This window comes from Schistocerca nitens, chromosome 3 (assembly GCF_023898315.1).
Source record: "Schistocerca nitens isolate TAMUIC-IGC-003100 chromosome 3, iqSchNite1.1, whole genome shotgun sequence".
In the NCBI taxonomy this organism is placed as follows: domain Eukaryota; kingdom Metazoa; phylum Arthropoda; class Insecta; order Orthoptera; family Acrididae; genus Schistocerca; species Schistocerca nitens.
In genome coordinates, this window is record NC_064616.1 from 946,848,536 (window position 1) to 946,870,226 (window position 21,691).

Below are 21,691 nucleotides of genomic sequence, written 5' to 3' on the forward strand. Positions count from 1 at the left end.
CGATACATTTGAGGTGAAATCCAGGAAAGGAACAGAGACTTACACGTTTGTTTGTCCGTGACATGAAATGCCAAGAAGTGCTGTCAAAGACGTTTTTCATAATCAGACCAGTCTTCCGCCGTCTCGTCGGAAGGAGGGAAAGGAGGTATAGACAACAATGAGAAATGCCCCGCATTTGACGCCGCGACGAAATCGCGAATCGCCGATGTTAGAAGCGTTTGCTGTTCAATGAGACCTTGCAATAGTTGCTCGACAGTAGCCATGGAAACCTGTGTGTCAACGATGAAAAGGAAAAATCCACTACCTCGTCGCCAATCGTTATAACGTCAGGTTGAACACATATATTTCAAACAACACAACACATATAAGCCACTGAGCAATTTGACAAAGCAAGACATGTGAGCACTGTAACATTCGAATGAGCACTGAGTCCAAGTCTAGCGGCCGCTGGCTGGCTGGCCGCTTAGGTGGTGCAGCTGCTGCATGGCTGGCAGACAGCGCTGCATGTCGAAGACGCGCGTAATTGCGCGGCGGTACTTTGAATGATCGGCGAGTCACAACAGTATCCCCGTGGGATCCAATGGTATGAAACACAGATGGGTACTGCAGGCTGCCACCTCTCCAGGCCACTGGCGACACCACGAAAGAGATGCCGGGTAAACTATATAATCACAAACATTCAAATCGTATTTGTTGTCAACTGAATCTCCGACAACTACAACAATAATATGTGGTACCACAGTCTCACTGTCGGCATTGTGAGAGGCACCACAATTAGTGCTGCAACTGTGGGTGTTCGTTCTCTTCCATACATCACGTGCTCACTGTTCATCAAGAAAGCTTCTGCTGGGTGGCTATAAAGGGTGCCATCCAACTGACCAGAGCTAGTTAGCACTGGGAGTTGCTCCAAGGCATAGTGCCGGCTATGATCACCAGCCCCTGAATCAAAGATTCCGGTGCTCAGTGCTGTCATATGCTCGGAGTAATGTATGAGTCTTCACTCCATGTCCTGTTCAAGTTTGCCGTACTGGCTGCAGACTTCTTTACTCCAAGCCGCATTCTAAGTTCTCCATACTGGCTCCTAATTCCTTCACTCCACCTCACGTCTGAGCCATTACTCCACAACTTTTCTGAGTCCTGCTTACTGGGACCACTGTTGGCTACAACCGTGGCTTGTCTATGCATAACCCAATGTCGCACCCTTTTCCATCTTCCGAGTCGTCAGTCAGTCTGATGGAGCCATTTCTGTGAGATGGCCATGTCTATCTCCAACATGCTATGAGTTTCTACTTCACCAGGACCTCTCTCCACAACCTCTCTTTTCAGCTCTACCACTCTCCACTGATGTGATTACATCAGCATCATCTTTGCAAGAAGTCTCTAAGTGCAATGTCAGTGACTATCAGTGGACTGGTACCAAGTAGCATGTATTCAAGTCCAAATAACTATTGTGTTGCATTCAGTTTACTTATATTTAAAGTTCATTTACTTTTTGGTAGCAGGATTGCAATATTTGGATTGTAGTCAGCAGTGGTTGCTTCTGCCTGTTGATTTATAACTTGACCTGCTTCACATCCCTGAAGGCTCTCCTTCATGTTGGGTTTTACAGAATATGATGAATGAATGAATGTGCTGTCACTCTTACAACAACACTTTAGAGAAGACAGATCATGCCAGCTGCTAACTGGTCAAAGCAGATGAAGAGCGTTTTGAAATCCAGTTTACATTGAATACTGACTATTGCTTTCTTTAAAAAAAGAAATGGGTTTTACAAAGTAAATTGAAACACTATACAGAAAAGAAATTTGTATGTCTGCTCTCTTTATGATTTCTATAAAGTGTTGAACCAGCTTTCAGTTAACCTTGAAAGTCAGTAACTCAACAAGCCAACAAAATAGTATGGTCACATTTAGATTAGAGATTAGATTAGATTAGTGCTTGTTCCATAGATCATAAATACGACACTTTATAATGATGTGGAACGTGTCAGGTTAATAAAAGGTGTCTACACAAGATATTACATTACACAAAATAATACATGACACTTTTTTTGTGGGGGTTGGGGAAATTACCCACTAACTATATCAAAAAATTCATCTAATGAGTAGAAGGAGTTGCCATTAAGAAATTCTTTTAATTTCCTTTTAAATGTTATATGGCTATCTGTCAGACTTTTGATGCTATCAGGTGAGTGACCAAAGACTTTTGTGGCAGCGTAATTTACCCCCTTCTGAGTCAAAGTTAGTTTTAGCCTTGAGTAGTGAAGATCATCCTTTCCCCGAGTGTTGTAGCCATGTACACTGCTATTACTTCTGAATTCGTTTGGATTGTTAATAACAAATTTCATAAGTGAATATATATTTTTTGTGAGGCTACAGATCTCTAGCTCTTTAAATAAGTGTCTACAGAATGATCTTGGATGAGCTCCACCAATTATTCTGATTACTTGCTTTTGTGCAATGAACACTCTTTTACTCAGTGATGAGTTACCCCACAATATGACGCCATACGAAAGCAGAGAATTGAAATGGGTGTGGTAAGCTAATTTACTGAGATGTATATCGCCAAAATTTGCAATGACCCTAATAGCATAAGTAGCTGAACTCAACAGTTTAAGCAGATGTTCAGTGTGTTTTTTCCAGTTCAACCCCTAATCATTGCATACACCTAGAAATTTTGAATATTCTACCTTAGCTACAGATTTCTGATCGAAGTCTATATTTATTAATGGTGTCATTCCATTTACTGTGTGGAACTGTATCTACTGTGTTTTGTCAAAGTTTAATGAGAGCCCATTTGCAGAGAACCACTAAATGATTTTCTGAAAAACATTGTTTACAATTTCACCAGTTAATTCTTGTCTGTTGGGTGTGATAACTATACTTGTATCATCGGCAAAAAGTACCAGCTTTGCATCTTCATGAATATAAAATGGCAAGTCATTAATATACAGGGTGTTACAAAAAGGTATGGCCAAACTTTCAGGAAACATTCCTCACACAGAAAGAAAGAAAATATGTTATGTGGACATGTGTCCAGAAACACTTACTTTCCATGTTAGAGCTCATTTTATTACTTCTCTTCAAATCACATTAATCATGGAATGGAAACACACAGCAACAGAACGTACCAGCATGACTTCAAACACTTTGTTACAGGAAATGTTTAAAATGTCCTCCGTTAGCGAGGATACATGCATCCACCCTCCGTCGCATGGAATCTCTGATGCGCTGATGCAGCCCTGGAGAATGGCATATTGTATCACAGCTGTCCACAATATGAGCACGAAGAGTCTATATTTGGTACCAGGGTTGCATAGACAAGAGCTTTCAAATGTCCCCATAAATGAAAGTCAAGAGGGTTGAGTTCAGGAGAGCGTGGAGGCCATGGAATTGGTCTGCCTCTACCAATCCATCGGTCACCGAATCTGTTGTTGAGAAGCGTACAACTACTTCGACTGAAATGTGCAGGAGCTCCATCATGCATGAACCACATGTTGTGTCGTACTTGAAAAGGCACATGTTCTAGCAGCACAGGTAGAGTATCCCGTATGAAATCATGATAACGTACTCCATTGAGCGTAGGTGGAAGAACATGGGGCCCGATCAAGACATCACCAACAATGCCTGCCCAATTGTTCACAGAAAATCTGTGTTGATGACATGATTGCACAATTGCGTGCGGATTCTCGTCAGCCCACACATGTTGATTGTGAAAATTTACAATTTGATCACGTTGGAATGAAGCCTCATCAGTAAACAGAACATTTGCACACTGAAATGAGGATTGACACAGTGTTGGATGAATCATTCACAGAAGTGTACCCGTGGAGGCCAATCAGCTGCTGATAGTGCCTGCAAATGCTGTACATGGTACGGAAACAACTGGTTCTTCCGTAGCACTGTACATACAGTGACGTGGTCAACATTACCTTGTACAGCAGCAACTTCTCTGATGCTGACATTAGGGTTATCATCAACTGCACGAAGAATTGCCTTGTCCATTGCAGGTGTCCTCGTCGTTCTAGGTCTTCCCCAGTCGCGAGTCATTGGCTGGAATGTTCCGCGCTCCCTAGGACATCGATCAATTGCTTCGAACGTCTTTCTGTCGGGACACCTTCATTCTGGAAATCTGTCTCGATATAAACGTACCACGCCACGGCTATTGCCCCGTGCTAATCCATACATCAAATGGGTATCTGCCAACTCCGCATTTGTAAACACTGCACTGACTGCAAAACCACGTTCGTGATGAACACTAACCTGTTGATGCTATGTACTGATGTGCTTGATGCTAGTACTGTAGAGCAATGAGTCGCATGTCAACACAAGCACCGAAGTCAACATTACCTTCCTTCAATTGGGCCAACTGGTGGTGAATTGAGGAAGTACAGTACATACTGACAAAACTAAACTGAGCTCTAACATGGAAATTAAGCGTTTCCGGACACATGTCCACATAACATCTTATCTTTATTTGTGTGTGAGGAATGTTTCCTGAAAATTTGGCCGTACCTTTTTGTAACACCCTGTATATTAAGAACAGCAGAGGACCCAAGACCAAACCTTGCAGCACGCCATTCTTGATTGTTCCCCAGTTTGAGATATCACCAGTTTTTTTGCATATTATGTGAACTGCTTATTTCAACTTTCTGCATTCCAGTTAGGTATGATTTAAACCATCTGAGCGCTGTCCCATTCATACCACAGTACTTGAGCTTATGTAGAAGTATTCCATGATTTACACAATCAAAAGCCTTTGAGAGATCACAAAAAATCCCAACAGGTGACTTCCGGTTACTCAGAGCATTCAATATTTCATTAGTGAAAGTATATATAGCATTTTCCATTGAAAAACCTTTCTGGAAACCAAACTGACATTTTGTTAAAACTTTATTTTTACAAAAGTGTGAAACTACTCTACAATACATTACTTTTTCAAGAATTCTGGATAACGCAGTCAGAAGAGAGATTGGGCAGTAGTTGTTCACATCAGACGTATCCCCTTTTTTATGCAGTGGTTTAACAATGGCATACTTCAGTCTATCTGGGAAAATACCCTACTTCAGAGAGCTATTACATATATGGCTAAGAATCCCACTTATCTCTTGGGAACAAGCTTTTATTATCCTGCTGAAAATGCCATTAATTCCATGTGAGCTTTTATTCTTGAGAGAGTTGATTATCTTCTTAATTTCAGAAGGAGAGGTGGGTGGAATTTCAATTGTATCAAATGGTGTGGGTAAGGCCTCTTCCATTAACTGATTTTCTTCTTCTAATGAACATTTAGATCCTATTTTCTCTACAACATTTAAAAAAGGATTATGCAAAATGTTTTCGACTTCCTGCTTCTTGTTTGTCAAGTTTCCATTCACTTTGATGGTAATGCCATCATCCTGTACTCTTGGTTGCCCTATCTCCCTTGTAATAATATTCCAAATTGTTTTGATTTTGTTATCAGAGGTATTAATCTCAGACATGATGCACATGCTTCTGGACTTTTTAATAACCTTTCTTAATGTAGCACAGTAGTTTTTATAATATTTGGCTGTTTCTGGGTCACTACTCTTTCTTATTGTTAGATACAGTTCCCTTTTGTGGTTACAAGATATTTTTATTCCTTTAGTAAGCCAAGGTTTTTTGCATGGTTTCTTATAATTAGATGTAACTACTTTCTTGGGGAAACAGTTTTCAAATTCTCTTACAAGTGTATCATGAAATAAGTTATATTTTAAATTAGCATCAGGTTCCTTGTAACCTCATCCCCGTCTAGCTGCTGAAGATTTTCTCTGAAATTTCTAATTGTTGAGTCATTAATGGAACTCAAAAATTAGAAATTTAAAAGCAATTAACAATAAACAAACTGACATTGCACTCTGAAAACTGATACCTTGTATCCTTCCTTCTTTTTGGAAACAACTGAGTATTAAAACACACATAGCAATACCCCTGATGCTTCTATTTTCCTACAGGTGTGAGTGGAATAAATTAATATGTATTTTCACATAAGCATACATTATCAAAACGAAAATGTACTGGAGTTTCATTACCTCTTATATGACTTACTACATCATTGAAACTATTATCTTCACCTTCACTTCACAGTGTGATAAATAACTCAATTAATGCGGAAACTTCTCTTTCACTATGACCAGTGTAATGAAATGATGCCACTCTGTGCAACTGCAGCACATGAACAACAATGCAACTGCAGCACATGAACAACAATGAATAACACAGTACAACTAAGCAATTTTTTGGTTTAAAGTGAAGTAAACAGATCTAACAGAGAACAGTACTTACAAATACAATGGAATGTAAGAAACCAATTTAAAACAAGTGTAGCATATGAAATTGAAAAGTGAAACATATATATATGAGCGTACCACCTAATTGCACAGTTTTCAAATATGCTATTATATTAAACTGTGTGAAAAACTTCGATTGTAAGTTATGGAGATTCTCTGAGCACCTCAACTATTTAGTGAGTCAATACCTTTACTTATTAAATTATTCATAATGTTGTTGCTAGTGTCCAGATTTACATGTACTACACATTCACACAGCATAGATGCACTATCATATCATCAAACATGCACAATAAGGAAGCAAAACAATAAAAATTTGTGGTATTCAGTTCTATATTGATTTTTACTATCTTAGAAAACAGCACACACTAATCAATTTCTCCTCCTTTTCTTCACTTAGGCTCATGCGTTTACCAGACAGAATATTTTTGTACACAGAAAATGATATTTCAATATCACAAGATGTGACAGTTGCATACTTAAGTGAAGAAATTTTGGATGATGTGGGGTCAAGTTGAGAGTCTCTTACACTTCAGCCACAAAATATTTTCTTGTCGACTTCATAAAATCCAACCTGGGAATTGTTCTGATAACTATGTTCATCTTAAAACCAGCAACACCCCCTTCTCCACAGGATGACTGCAAAGATTTTTTCAACATTACTGAAGCACAATTTGCAAAATTTGATTTGATGTAAATCTGGTCTTGCTTCAGATCTCTTGTATTGAATAACACAAGCTGCAATAGTGGTTTCCAAATTGTTCACAACCCAAAAATGGAGGGGGAAAAAAGATACAGGTTGTTGTAATTCAGGGCTTTGCAATACAGCGAAGACTTGTCAACTTCAGTAGATCTGTGCAAATTCATGGTCTCTTACTGACAACTTAATCAAAATTATCACAGTAAAAACATTCTGGTGGCAAAGCTAAATTTGGCAGTATGTTTCTAAATGCAGCAACATGTACAGGTGCTTCTCAGAAAAACTTCAATTGGGAAAACAGTCAGCAGTATCAACCCTGTGTATTTTGTGCATTCAATTACCTTGTCTGTATCAGTGTATTCACACTGTGAAATTTTAAAGTACCATTAGAACTACATGATGTATAACATGAGCCAAACATGTAACACACTTTAGGTTAGGATAAAATATAGTAACTGCTTTCCCATCTTTCATCACATATGTGGCAGCAACATATAACAACAATTGGGTCTTTCTTCAATTTAAATTTATTGGCGCAAATTATACTGACTTCCACCAACATCTACTGAGCTGAACTACGGCACTTGATCTCACTATGAAGTTTACAGACTGTAACAAATTCGCAAAATTACTCATATACTACACTTTTGATTTTCATATGAATAAAAATCAATAAAATATCATGCATATAATAGCAAAATACACACTCAGGCCACAAAAGTGATATAATATGCATTGCAAATCTCAATTCATGCCATCTTCATAATATGCATTTACACCATAAAATAGCTAAACTTGCAAAAATTCATGCAACATGTGTTTGCATGGAAACCCGGACTCTATTATTTACATACATACCCTGGAAACTGCAAAATTCTCACAGACTGGTGATAATTTGAAATATAATCATCTTAATAACAAGGGACTTTCGAACACAAATTGAGTAGTTACAGAATTAGTTAATGCTGGCTACCACACTTCGCATTCATTTCTTCCTAACATTTCCATCATGGAAAAAAAATCAAACTGAAACCACTAGCAAGGGAACTTCATAAACTCTACCTCATTTTTCTTGAGGAAAAACAAAAACACACACACACACATGAGCTAGATATCAACCCTAGCAATCAATCTCGTGAAAATTCAGGCCATTATGCTGATACTATGCAGGTATGGTCTTCTCGATGTACAGCTTATAAGAATTTTTGTGTGCGGGTTGTCTGTCACATGCTCCGGTACACTGCGGTTGCCTAATGCCCAAACACAATTTACTGTGCAATGAAGTGACAACGTCAAGTCCCCCAAAATGTGAATAGCTAGCGAAGTGAAAGAGGGAATAACAGTACGAAATGCAACCCATATGGTGTAACACTAAGTGTACTCCACTTTAATATTATCAGCTTTACACATCACAGAAAATAATGCACACTGATGATATTAAAAACTAAATTGCGCTACACTACATCTTGAAAAGCCTTCTCATTAGTGTCCACTGCAATTCTGAATTGCAATATAACAAGTTTCAAAACAAAGGGATCTTTGACACCAGCTACTTGTTAGAAATCACGCAGTTCGTCATAATGAATTTAGTGTCTAGGAAACCTGCATACTCAGTTCACTAGAGAAACAATCAAACAAGTCATATTAATGAGTTTTATTACAATAAGAAAATTACAATACTTAAATTTAGAAATTACACAGATGTGTTGCAAGCAAAGGGTGGCATAGAAAATAATCCATCTTCTTCAGTATAGATAATCTCAAGTTTGTGCTATATAGAGAGTATAAGTGAAAGGCCTAGTTTTGATACTGCTATAGAGGTTGCTAATCTTGAGGATGGTATTGAACTGGGCCATCTCCAGTCAATCACAGCACTTTTGTCCTCTTCACATAGGAGCCACTAGTGACACTTTGTCGTCCTGGAGAGAGGTCCAGTCAGTGTGCGATTGACTGACTTTTTGTCACAGCCTTATCAGCTTCGTCATTCATGACTGGCATGCTGGTGCTTGAATTTATGCCATAACATTCCCCCCCCCCCCCCCCCCCCCCCCCCCCAGTGACTGAACGTCGTTGTAGTATAGGGAGCATGACAGCAGGAGGGGATGCAGGAGCATGGATGCTCAGAGGGACCAGAAGCTCAGAGGGACCAGAAGCTCAGAGGGACCGGAAGCTGTGGCTGCAGGAGGGAATGTCAGACTTCCGGTCATACCCCACCATCCAGCCTTTGCTCTGGTGGAAATGTCCCTCAGAAAATGCCCAGAAGGATACGTGTCCACCTCCTGAGGCTCATACCCAGATGTCAAAGGCACTGTAGTGTCGGTGGGCCCAGTTCCATCAGTAGGACAAAAGGAGGTGGAGGAGGTGAAGGCCCTGTCTCCATGGTGTCATCCTGTAGTGTCGTGATGACACCCTCTGGCAGCTGCTGTGGCCACACTGTCCTCGGGATCCATAAATCTGGGGAAAGAGATACAGAAGGTTCACTGTGCACATGACTGTGTTGAATTTGATTGTGATGTTGGTGCTGTAATCCGTCTGGGTCTGAAACAAGATACATTCATGCGCCAAGTCAACGAAGGACCTCGCTTCATGCCCACCGTGTCTTGCCACTAAAAACCCTGAAAAACACAATTTCATGCAGCGTATAGTGATACTTGTGGCTTTCCTTTGGTGGTGGATGCTGAGGACGGTGGAGCAGGGTCTGATGGCAGCAGTTGTGAAGCAATTCTGCCGACAGTGATCCATCTCGTGGACGCGAATGATAGGAGGCGAGAATCAGATGCAATGCTCGATCCCTGGAGTGTGCGGTGCTAAGTTTGGCCTTCTGCTGCTATAATGTTCTGACAAAATGTTTCGTTTTGCTGTTTGACTGTGGATGGAACAGTGCACTAGTTAGATGCTGTATGCCATGCGTTCACAGAATGTTTCGAATTCATTTGACGTGAACTGAGGGCTGTTGTCCGACACCATGGCTTCATGCAAACCTTCAAGACAAAAATAGAGGACAATGCCTGAACTGCACTATGCGATGTTGTTGAGTTCATTGGCACAGCAAATGGAAATTTGCTATAAGAGTCTACCAAATCAACCAATGAATGTTCCAAAAAGGTCCCGCAAAGTCTATGTGCACACATTCCATGGTAATTGCAACTTAGGCCAAGAAGAGATTTTTTTGTGGTGGAGTGGACTGATTTTCCACACATGCGTGACACTGTGACATCATCTGTCCCATTTGGGTGCCCATACCCTGCCAAGTACAGTGTCGACATGCTACCTGTTTCATACGAACAATCCCCCAGTGTTGTTGGTTAAGTAACTGCGACACTTCTTTTTGCAAAGCTTTGGGGATCAACATACATGACTGTCCACTGTCATTTTGAACAAGAATCACATCTTGCTATGCCGATGTGACAAGTACTGGTGCACTACAGAGTACTTAATGCTATGCAATGAGCGAGGCCAAGATGTGTGAATGTATTTTAGCAATATGTTCAAATCTGAAGCAGCATCTGTGGCCTGTGCAATTTTCATATAGTTCAGAGGAAAGAATAGAAGCAATTCAGAATTCTGAGCATCGATGTGGCAACAAGATGCAGCAGAAGTGTCAAAGTCTGTATCAAGGTCAATCGGAAGACGTGAAAGTGCGTCTGCATTACCATATTGAGCTGTTGGACGATACACAATCTCGTACTGGTATTGAGAAAACAACAAAGCCCATCTTTGCAATTTTTGATCCTTGTAACGAGAATTATGTGAGTGGGCAGAATTCCTATGTTTGTTCTGTTGCAGAATTCTTATGTTTGTTGCGTTGCAAACATATGGATTGTACGTGACCTTTCTTGCCACAAGTATAACACTGTGCTTGTCTGGATGGACAGTCTTGGCATTTGTGCCCTGAATGGCACTGAGTGCATGACTTAATGCCATTCACCTGTTTGGAGAGCTGTTTACATGGCCCGACGCGCACTTGCTATTGCTGCCTATTAGGCCGGTCGAGAGCAAGGGACTACTCAATCCGACAAATTGGTGGCTGCTCAAATTTATCGGCCACTGTGGCACCTGAATCATACTGATCTAGAGTTTGCACAACGTGCTGAAATGATGGACCTGACTGTTTCAAAATCTGTTCTCTAAGTTTGACATCAGTTGCATTGTACCTGACCACTTCATATAAAATAACATCTGAATATAAAGCACCACATTTATTTGAATTTGCATTTCCTTGTCACACCCTGCAAATTGTTACCCACTCACGATAAGTTTGTTCTGATCATTTCTTGCAATGAAAGAATTGATTCCTAGCTGCCACCACATTCACTCATTGGTCATAATAGTTAGTTAGCGAATCTACAACCTGATCATAGGAATGTTCATGCGGAGTGGCGGTATGGAACAATTTCTGAATGAGGCGAAAGATGGCATTTCCTTCCATTGACAAAAAGTAATGTTGTTTCACAGTACCTGATACTTTGTGAGCAATGATGCGGGCTTCATACTGTTGCAACCACTCAAGCCATTCCTCTTCTTTTTCGTTAACCTGTAAAAAAGGTGGTATGGCATCTGGAGCTAAAGTTGTTGCCTGTTGCACCAAATTTGCTTGATTTGCCAGTAACTGCTGTACTGTGTTCAGAAGAGGTGTAATCTGCTGTGTCTGAAACTGAAACATGTGTGTCAGCTGCATTGGATGTATTGCTTGCATCTGAGGCACCTGAGCAGGGGGTGGGAGAGATGGGTTGGTCATTTTCGAAGAGGCAAATGCAATAAACAGACAATGCAAGCAATAAAAACAAGCACACAAGCAAAGCAAATTTCTGCAATACACCTGAAAACACTGAATAGAAAAAACACTGTTAAAACATGTAAACACACCTCTGCAAAGGAAAGACAAGGGAGAATTTAGGTGCCAGCAAAACACAGAAGCCCATGACAGAACAAAATTGTGGCACGCAGGCTCTGGTTTGTCACTATGGGATTTGTTCACCTCACAGCCAGATATGTAGGTCTAGGAAGCCTGCATACTCAGTTTGCTAGACAAACAATCAAAAAGTCATATTAATGAGTTTTATTACAATAAGAAAATTACAATACTTAACTTTGAAAATTACACAGGTGTGTTGCATGCAAAGGGCAACATACGAAATAATCACTCTTCTTCAGTATAGATAATCTCAAGTCTGTGCTACACAGAGAGTACAAGCAAAATGACTAGTGTCGACACTGCTATAGAAGTCGCTAATCTTGAAGCTGCTATTAAACTGGGCCATCACCAGTCAGATGCAGTGCTTATGTCCTCCTCACATAGGGGGCACTGCTGTAACATTGTCCAGGGTGTATACGTGACCAAGGAAAAAAAAAATCCTGGATTTTTCCCGGATTCCCCAGTTAAAAATACACTTTCTTCCAGGTGAAAATACACCTTTTCTGTGTAAAGTGACAGTATACGTTTCCTCATAACTGCAAAACTTATCAATCCTTTGAATTGTTATGGTTTTATGCACCAGTGTAGAACTTGCCAGCACTTTAGAAGACAAAATTCAATTAAAAAAAAATGTTTTGGAAAGATCTTTGATGTGCACCAACATGTACACTGCATATTTTCATATTACTAAAGTATAAATTTGAATTCCACCAAACACCAAATGTTACTTTCCAAAGCATTGAAATTGAGATTGCGATGTGATTTTGGAAGCCAGGTATAGCTCATGTCACGTGATCTCGACAGCTGATAACAACGGATATTTAGAGCATAGGACACATGATGTAGTCAGCCAATAGCAACATCACTGTTAAGTAGTGCAAACACAAAAATAGTAAAAGTTAATGGTTTAAATTAATATGCACAGTGTTACAACAAGAAAAAAAAAAGCTTTCACATATAATATTGGTCTCTAAGATTAATAAGCTGCAAGATAAGCTAAGTTTTCACATATAATGTTGATCTTTGTCACATGTGTTACATTTAAGATAAATCGCACAAATGATCCAGTAAAATTTTTAACAACGACATAAATGTTTGATCTTCTGGGCGCACAATTCTTCTAAATGGTCGTCCTCAAAGAGTTGATTTTAAATTGAGAGTCAAGCGCTCTGTGATTTAAGAAATTCATTGTACATTTTCGCACACAGTTCATCCTGCGTAAAAGGAAATTTACTTTGAAAGTAACGCTTTTCAAACAACCATTCGCAATATTTTCCCGCGACTTGTTAGAAACAGGTTCGTTTCAGCTGTCGCCAGAGAGCGCCAGGTAATAGGCATCACTACACTTGCACAACTACAATGACGCAGGAAGCTTGAATGTTTGTATGTGTAAAACATTGAAAGATCTTACATTATATCATAAAAGAAACAAGATATCAGAGGATACTCCAAGGAGCATCAGAATTTCATGAACCATGCTAGAATGCGTAATTTGACTTTAAAGTGCAGATTTGGACGTAAATTTTCTTGGAATACCAGTACTGTATTATCTTATGTTTGGTTCTTTATTATGGCATAATGCCACACATGTTAGAAGATGAAAACATGCACTTGAAATGCAGAGAACAGTTGAAACAAGCCAATAGTGTGGAATTAAACACTTCGTTTCAAATAAATTGACTGCCTCAGGGGAAAAGATTAATAAAAGCCAAATTTCTTTAGCAAACGAACAAAAATAACTTCACTGTTCTGCAAGGCAATTAATGCTTGACTGTCAGAAAGGTGGAAATAAAGTAAAATCTGAAACTAATAACATATTTTAGCCTTCCATAATTATGTGAATGTATTTTAATTCACTTGATAGCTTCTGGTCACAGAAATCTGTTTTGTTTTCATTTGACTTGAGAGCATTAAATGAAGAGGAAACAGCAAAATCACTAAACGCAAATACAGGTCACGTGGAGACTACCCACCTCCCCACTACAACTCAGACTGCTCTGTGCATTAGCACCAAATCTACACCACCTCACCACTGAGCATTTGAGGTACAACACCAAAAATTTTAAAAATTGACTATTCAAAAAAATATGTTCATTTTGTAGTCCACATCTTTCTGAAGTGTCTGACACATAAAACATATGTCTCTCAGGAAATGTAAGACATGTTATTTGGTCATAAGTGTACAGTGCCATGCCTCTTCACACAGCACTGTTCTATCACATGTCACTGTATTTCACTCTGTGAAATTCAAATGTGTAATATTTTGTAATGCATGCCATCAAACTAAATTCAGGACAGTGGAAATTAAAATGTCCTGTGGTGCCTCACCTGCTCCCAGTCAGCCAGTTTGACATCCTGCCCCTCTTAAAACAAACTCACAATTAATACTGGATGGGATTATTTGTAACTAGGAGAACAAGAACTCTTCAGAAAATTTGCACACTTTATTGCCTATCAGCCAACAACTTTCTATTCTGTGTAACATAAAATTAAATATACACTCCTGGAAATTGAAATAAGAACACCGTGAATTCATTGTCCCAGGAAGGGGAAACTTTATTGACACATTCCTCGGGTCAGATACATCACATGATCACACTGACAGAACCACAGGCACATAGACACAGGCAACAGAGCATGCACAATGTCGGCACTAGTACAGTGTATATCCACCTTTTGCAGCAATGCAGGCTGCTATTCTCCCATGGAGACGATCGTAGAGATGCTGGATGTAGTCCTGTGGAACGGCTTGCCATGCCATTTCCACCTGGCGCCTCAGTTGGACCAGCGTTCGTGCTGGACGTGCAGACCGCGTGAGACGACGCTTCATCCAGTCCCAAACATGCTCAATGGGGGACAGATCCGGAGAACTTGCTGGCCAGGGTAGTTGACTTACACCTTCTAGAGCACGTTGGGTGGCACGGGATACATGCGGACGTGCATTGTCCTGTTGGAACAGCAAGTTCCCTTGCCGGTCTAGGAATGGTAGAACGATGGGTTCGATGACGGTTTGGATGTACCGTGCACTATTCAGTGTCCCCTCGACGATCACCAGTGGTGTACGGCCAGTGTAGGAGATCGCTCCCCACACCATGATGCCGGGTGTTGGCCCTGTGTGCCTCGGTCGTATGCAGTCCTGATTGTGGCGCTCACCTGCACGGTGCCAAACACGCATACGACCATCATTGGCACCAAGGCAGAAGCGACTCTCATCGCTGAAGACGACACGTCTCCATTTGTCCCTCCATTCATGCCTGTCGTGACACCACTGGAGGCGGGCTGCACGATGTTGGGGCGTGAGCGGAAGACGGCCTAACGGTGTGCGGGACCGTAGCCCAGCTTCATGGAGACGGTTGCGAATGGTCCTCGCCGATACCCCAGGAGCAACAGTGTCCCTAATTTGCTGGGAAGTGGTGGTGCGGTCCCCTACGGCACTGCGTAGGATCCTACGGTCTTGGCGTGCATCCGTGCGTCGCTGCGGTCCGGTCCCAGGTCGACGGGCACGTGCACCTTCCGCCGACCACTGGCGACAACATCGATGTACTGTGGAGACCTCACGCCCCACGTGTTGAGCAATTCGGCGGTACGTCCACCCGGCCTCCCGCATGCCCACTATACGCCCTCGCTCAAAGTCCGTCAACTGCACATACGGTTCACGTCCACGCTGTCGCGGCATGCTACCAGTGTTAAAGACTGCGATGGAGCTCCGTATGCCACGGCAAACTGGCTGACACTGACGGCGGCGGTGCACAAATGCTGCGCAGCTAGCGCCATTCGACAGCCAACACCGCGGTTCCTGGTGTGTCCGCTGTGCCGTGCGTGTGATCATTGCTTGTACAGCCCTCTCGCAGTGTCCGGAGCAAGTATGGTGGGCCTGACACACCGGTGTCAATGTGTTCTTTTTTCCATTTCCAGGAGTGTAGGATACATAGAACCAGCAAAGACAAGCAAGACAGTACACATTTCTTCAATCTTTAAGTCCTGTCATTTTTTTTTCTATAATCTTGCTACAGCTTTACATGGTATGCTTTCCTTTCTGGGAAAGGATCTGTTACCTCATCAAAATTCGTCAAACGTTTTGCTACATGAAAAAACGAAATGTCATTCTCTAATACTGAATAAGCTGTTAATACAAGCAGTACCCAAGACTGGTGTGGTTTCTCAATCTCATTACATGAATTTTGTCACTGTCTGTTACATAAAATGAAATAGGGCTGCCAAATATTGCAGCAGATGTAACACACACCAAATAAATGAGATTGTTTTGGTGCAATTGGTCATTTTTATAATGCCTATTAGGCCTATTACAAGCAAAAATCTTTATGTTAGAAAATAGTTTCACAGTTCACTCACATGCTCTAGCTTCTCAAGCATGAGATGGAATAATAGTAGTACAAAATTTTTATATAAATTTGGAATAATTATATTCTTCCATAATTTGTGTGATGTCCCCATTTCATCTCCTTCATCATTCTAATTAACAATCTTGTCATCAATAATTCTATAACTTTCTTTCCAGTGTCAAAACTTATTCTCCAGTTCAGCATTATTACATGTTCGTACAATGTGTTTTCTGTGCTACTTCTAGAATAGAACTTAAGGGGCTGCTAGCCAGGGACTGTACAACTGCCCCTTACTAGTGTAGTGGTCTGGTCAAAAATCTTCTGTAAAAATTTCATTTTCTTGGATGCAATAAGAAGATAATACATAATCTTTCTTACTTGTTATTCCTGTTAGTTGTTTATTTCCATTCTGGTAGTCTGAATCTATGGATTTCACTAGTAATTATAACAATGTTGATCACTCGCAAACCCGGTCAACTACATAAACAGCGATTGGCATTGACCCATTTGGCTTTATTCTGCTCAGCTCATACAGCCCTGCCCCCTTTTGTCTGCAGGAAAGTTTATTTCTAGATGTGACACGGATTCCCCTGGCAGAGACATCATGTCCACTACGCATGCATTCAAAAATCAACTTATGATTCATTCAGAGATCAACTTAGATTGTGTTAAAAAATGTTCAAAAACCAACAGGGATGTGTTTCAAAGTCATATAAATAATCGATAGACCAACGTGTGCTGGATGCTAGGCACTTTGTGAAACAAGGTTTTTTTCCTAAAGGGTATGAATTTGGCAACCGCTCCCCACCCACACACAAAAAAAAAAAAAAAAAAAAAAAAAAAAAAAAAAAAAAATGCTGCTCGGGTACAATAACCCAGTTAGACCCCCACCCCCTAAATCTGGGCCTGTTACGCATGCGTGCATCTGGCAGCTTGGGAGCATCAGTAAATTTTTTTCCAAGTAGCATCTGGCTGCTTGCTGTGACTGCCTATACAGACACACTTCTGTAGCCAGAATCATGAGAAGGTACTACTCGTACACAACTCAACTGCGATGCGTACGAGCTTGCTTGTTGTGACATCATGCTCATCGGATACTACTTGTTGTTATCAAGCATTGCATAGTCTTACTAAAGCATTTGATACATTTTGCTGTAGAGGGACACTTGTAGGAGCACTGTGTTCTGTTGTTGTATATGGCGCATTTCCTTTACAACTTAAGGTTTTTTTTTTTTTTTTTCTCAGTATTATTCTGCAGTAGTGAAAAACAGTAAGCCCTTTGTTACAGTACTGGTTCTTACCAGTCAAAATTACAAAAATTTCACTGTAAACTAAAACAATGAAAAGTTCCTGGAATTCTAAAAATTTTCTCACAGCCTTCCCTGCTTTGTTGCTCTGGACGTAACAATGAACACAGCATGTGACCAGCATCAAAACAGTATTTCACTGGATGTTCACAGTATTCTGACCGGTTGCTGGTGTAACCACTTTGATACTAACAAGGGGAGGCCGCCAATTGTGAAATTCAGATTCGATTCATACTGCGCATAATAAAAGCTCATGGCCAGAGGTGTAATGTGGCAAAGCACCAAGATGCACTTCTCAGCCGTTGTCGAGAAAATCGACAGTTAAAAAGAAAGCGTTGCGATGAAATACTCTCTACGATTAACAATATTCTGCAGCGTCGTGGCGCAGCGGAAAGTGCTCGGATTCGTAAGCGGAAGGTCGCCTGATCGAATCTCGCGCCATGCAACTTTTTTTTATTATTTGTTTTTTGTACTTCAAATGTACACACACACACACACACACACACACACACACATATATATATATATATATATATATATATATATATATATATATATATATAATTTCCGGCAATCAGTTGCAACAATTGTGCATATAATAAGTTGTTGAAAGTCGGTTGTCGTGGAAAAATAATACTTGAAATAAAACACAATATCACAAATAATATTCAATTGGATACAATTTATTGTCAAGTTTGGTACACACTTGCACATAAGTAGCTGGAGTATCGCACGAACCTGAGTGATAGTTATCACAGAAACATGGAAAACAGAAAACAGCACGACATCGAGCACATCTGATAAACAATGCGTTTTCACAAGAACAATTGTTTCTTTAAATTATCTGTTGGGAAACACACCTGATTGACATTCTGAAAAATTGTTCTATCGTGTGTGTGCGTGTATATATACATTTGAATTTCAAAAAACAAATAATTAAAAAAATTGCATGGCGCGAGATTCGATCCGGCGACCTTCGGATTACAAACCCGAGCGCTTACCGCTGCACCATCACGCTGTGGAAAAATATTAATCGTAGAGAGTATTTTACCGCAACGCTTTCTTTTAACTGTCGATTTTCTCGACAACGGCTGAGAAGTGCATCTTGGTGCTTTGTCACATTACACCTCTGGCCATGAGCTTTTATTATGCGCAGTATGAATTGAATCTGAATTTCACAATTGGTGGCCTCCCCTTGTAAGCACACTGGAAGACTCACCTAAACACTGGTGTGTGTAACTACCTGTGAAGAAGCAACTGCATTTGCAGGATGGTGTTCCACTCACAGAAGTTTACATCGACACCCAGAAGTCGTACGGAGTTACTAAACCTATGGACAAATCCCTTGAACATGCAGAAGCCGCAAACATCTAGCGGTTAGCAGTATCTGGTGTCAAAGGGTGGTATTGTAAATATGGAAATGATGGTGTCTTCTACTCCGTGCCCTTCAAGAACTGACCTACTTTTGTGACCAGAAAATGAATCCACTATTAAAAGTGATCTGTTGTCCTCTCAGATGATTTTACAAAACACCTCTTCTCATCACTTCTGTAAGTGTTTCTTGTTCACTTCCCTACAAGATGAGGCAACAGTCACAAAATTGTCCATGTAAAACAAATTTTGTTTGATACGTGGCCCAAACAATTCAGTCATCTCTTTTAAAACAATAAACGAAGGTAACTGTACATGTACATCTGCAGGTATTGTTGGCGTTATTGTGTAGCTATGAGTCGTGTTACTGATTTACTGCACAACTGTGACAACATTTTTTGTCCCCTTTTTCACAAGAGTTTAACCAGATATCATTTCTAAATTAAATACTCTCTCATCCATATCGTAAACATTCTCTTTACAGACCACTTCCACAACATCTCTGGTGTCAGTGACAAATTTTTCATAGGTAATAGTTATGGCTGCCTCATTACCTAGGTTTTTGTCATCGTAATATAGTTTACCTTTCATGACAGAATACTGTATTTCTTTTGAGGATGAAAACCTACACAGGAGATGCCTTGAAATTACTTACACCAACCTCCACTGCATCTTGAACACACTACTGCTGTATGTTTATGTTGCGGACCACGAACTTATCGCTGTATGCATTGTTAAATTTATCTAAACAGATTGTATTTAATTTTGCAGGCTTTTGGTGATGAGTACCATAGTTTTCAATGTATATATTCCAAACAGGTTCCTTTTCTATTTTAACAATTTAAAACTCTTCAAGATGGTCTTGGAAGATGGATTCCCCTTATTTCCAACTTTCCAAAAAGCAACAGCCGGTTGCAAATACTTCACTTCTATAGACACAGGGAAAGTCATATTCGAAGATTTTACATTGTCAAAGCAGCCCTCACCATCATTGAAGTCCTTGATTGCATGCTCGATGAAGCAATGAAAGTGTTTGACAAATGTAACAGTGGCGAAATGGCAGCTTCCCCATTAATGCCATCTTCATACCCTTATACACATGCAGCCCAAGTCAATCCATTATTTTCTTCTATATTTAAAATGTCCTCATCCATACAATTGTCTATGAATGATATAAGGAAAAGCATAAAGTAAGCATCAGGTGCTCAGTTTACAGTGTATAGAAGTTCATCCAATAACCACAAATATCGATGCTTACAAATTACGACTTTCAAGATTTCTAGTTCTCTGATGTTTATATTAAACAGTTTAGCCATCATTCCATACTGCACCCAGAAGAGTCACATAAAAGCTTTCAAGTTTGCTGACATCATGAACACAAACCTCTTACTAAACTAGGTGCACACTACCTTGCATTAGGGCATTACATGACTACAGTGAAGCAGCATGTGTGACAAACAACCTAAGCACACAAACGTTTAAAAGCTGCATGTTGAGATGGCCATGCCTTCGTAGTATTTGCTTAATGGGCCAAAGTTCTGCACAAGATCAATTGCTAGGGCTGATACCCAGCTCATGTGCTTTTTCTCAAGAGAATACAGTGTCAAGTTGATGATGTTCCCTTGTAAGAAGTATAAATAATATTTCACTGCATTTGAGCAAAATAGTAGCTGCAATTGAGACAAAGCCCAGCTTACAGCATTACCCTGTCAATATTTACAGAAATCACTTACTGAAAAACTAATTGCAACCATGACTAAGGCATAGGTGTAGTGAATACATACCTGATTCATTGTGATATCTGCGCCACCTAGTAGGATTAACAAATTTCCTCAGTCTAGATAATTCAGCATATGGCTCAGCTGTTAAAAAATGCAACATTGGTCAGAGTAATTGCACAACTAGGAACACATTCTTTTCTTTTGTAGACCAAGGAAATGAAGAGAATGAAATATTGTAGTCATGTGACAGACAGAAATAAGCACTACCTGGTGATTTCTATGTAAATCAAGATTATGAACCCAAAGTCAAAATTACCACCACCACCACCATGACCATCATCATATACAAATATGCATCGTAGTGGCTAAAACTGTTTGTGGCTTTTCTGAAGATAAAGTAGTTCATCACTCAGGAAGGTTATAGATGCTGTGTTACTTAGAAATTTTGTACATTTCCTCCTCATGTTTTGGCAAATTCCACTAGGTTATGCTTCAGCAAAATATGTAAAAACTGTAACAATTAAGATCAATCAAGGCAATTATTGAATTTTGCATCCAGAATCTGTTTTTCACTTTGCAGGTGATTGTGCATAGTTTTGAAACTTCCTAGGAGACTTAACTGTGTGTAAGACTCCGTCTGAAGGCTAGCAGGGTTCCCTGCCTCCTTTGTGTGTCTATCAATGACTCAGCACCTGAACTATTTAGTGAGTTAATACCTTTAGTTATTAATTTGCTGACAATGTTATTACCAAGGCCCAGATTTTCATGCACTATTACATCATAAAACTTACATGCATTCATACAATACCATATTAGTAAACATGCACAATAACACAGCAAAACAATAAAAGTATGCAGTATCAGTTCTATATCTATTTCTACTTTCTTCTGAAACAGTACACAATCACCAATTTCTCCCACTTTTCTTCTCTTACACTCAAGCGTTTACCAACAGAACATTTAGTTACACATAAAATGACCTTTCTGTGTTACAAGAAGTGACAGGTGTATACCCAGGCGAAGAAAT

General features: G+C 40.0%; 2 protein-coding genes across 2 annotated transcripts in view; both read right to left on the minus strand.

Annotated features, from left to right (window-relative positions):
• LOC126249022 (uncharacterized) overlaps window positions 1-21,691 on the minus strand; it is a 907,745-nt gene that overhangs the window by 298,776 nt on the left and 587,278 nt on the right. Inside the window, exon 24 of the mRNA XM_049950624.1 lies at window positions 20,728-20,805. Within this exon, the coding sequence (XP_049806581.1) occupies window positions 20,728-20,805 (78 nt within the window). The remainder of the gene's footprint in view (window positions 1-20,727; window positions 20,806-21,691) is intronic.
• On the minus strand, window positions 9,042-12,507 carry LOC126249023 (uncharacterized). The gene is made up of 2 exons (XM_049950625.1): window positions 11,466-12,507; window positions 9,042-9,461 (listed from the first exon to the last, which is right to left on the minus strand). The coding sequence occupies exons 1-2, from the start codon at window positions 11,743-11,745 to the stop codon at window positions 9,307-9,309; spliced, it is 435 nt and encodes a 144-aa protein (XP_049806582.1). The 5' UTR covers window positions 11,746-12,507; the 3' UTR covers window positions 9,042-9,306.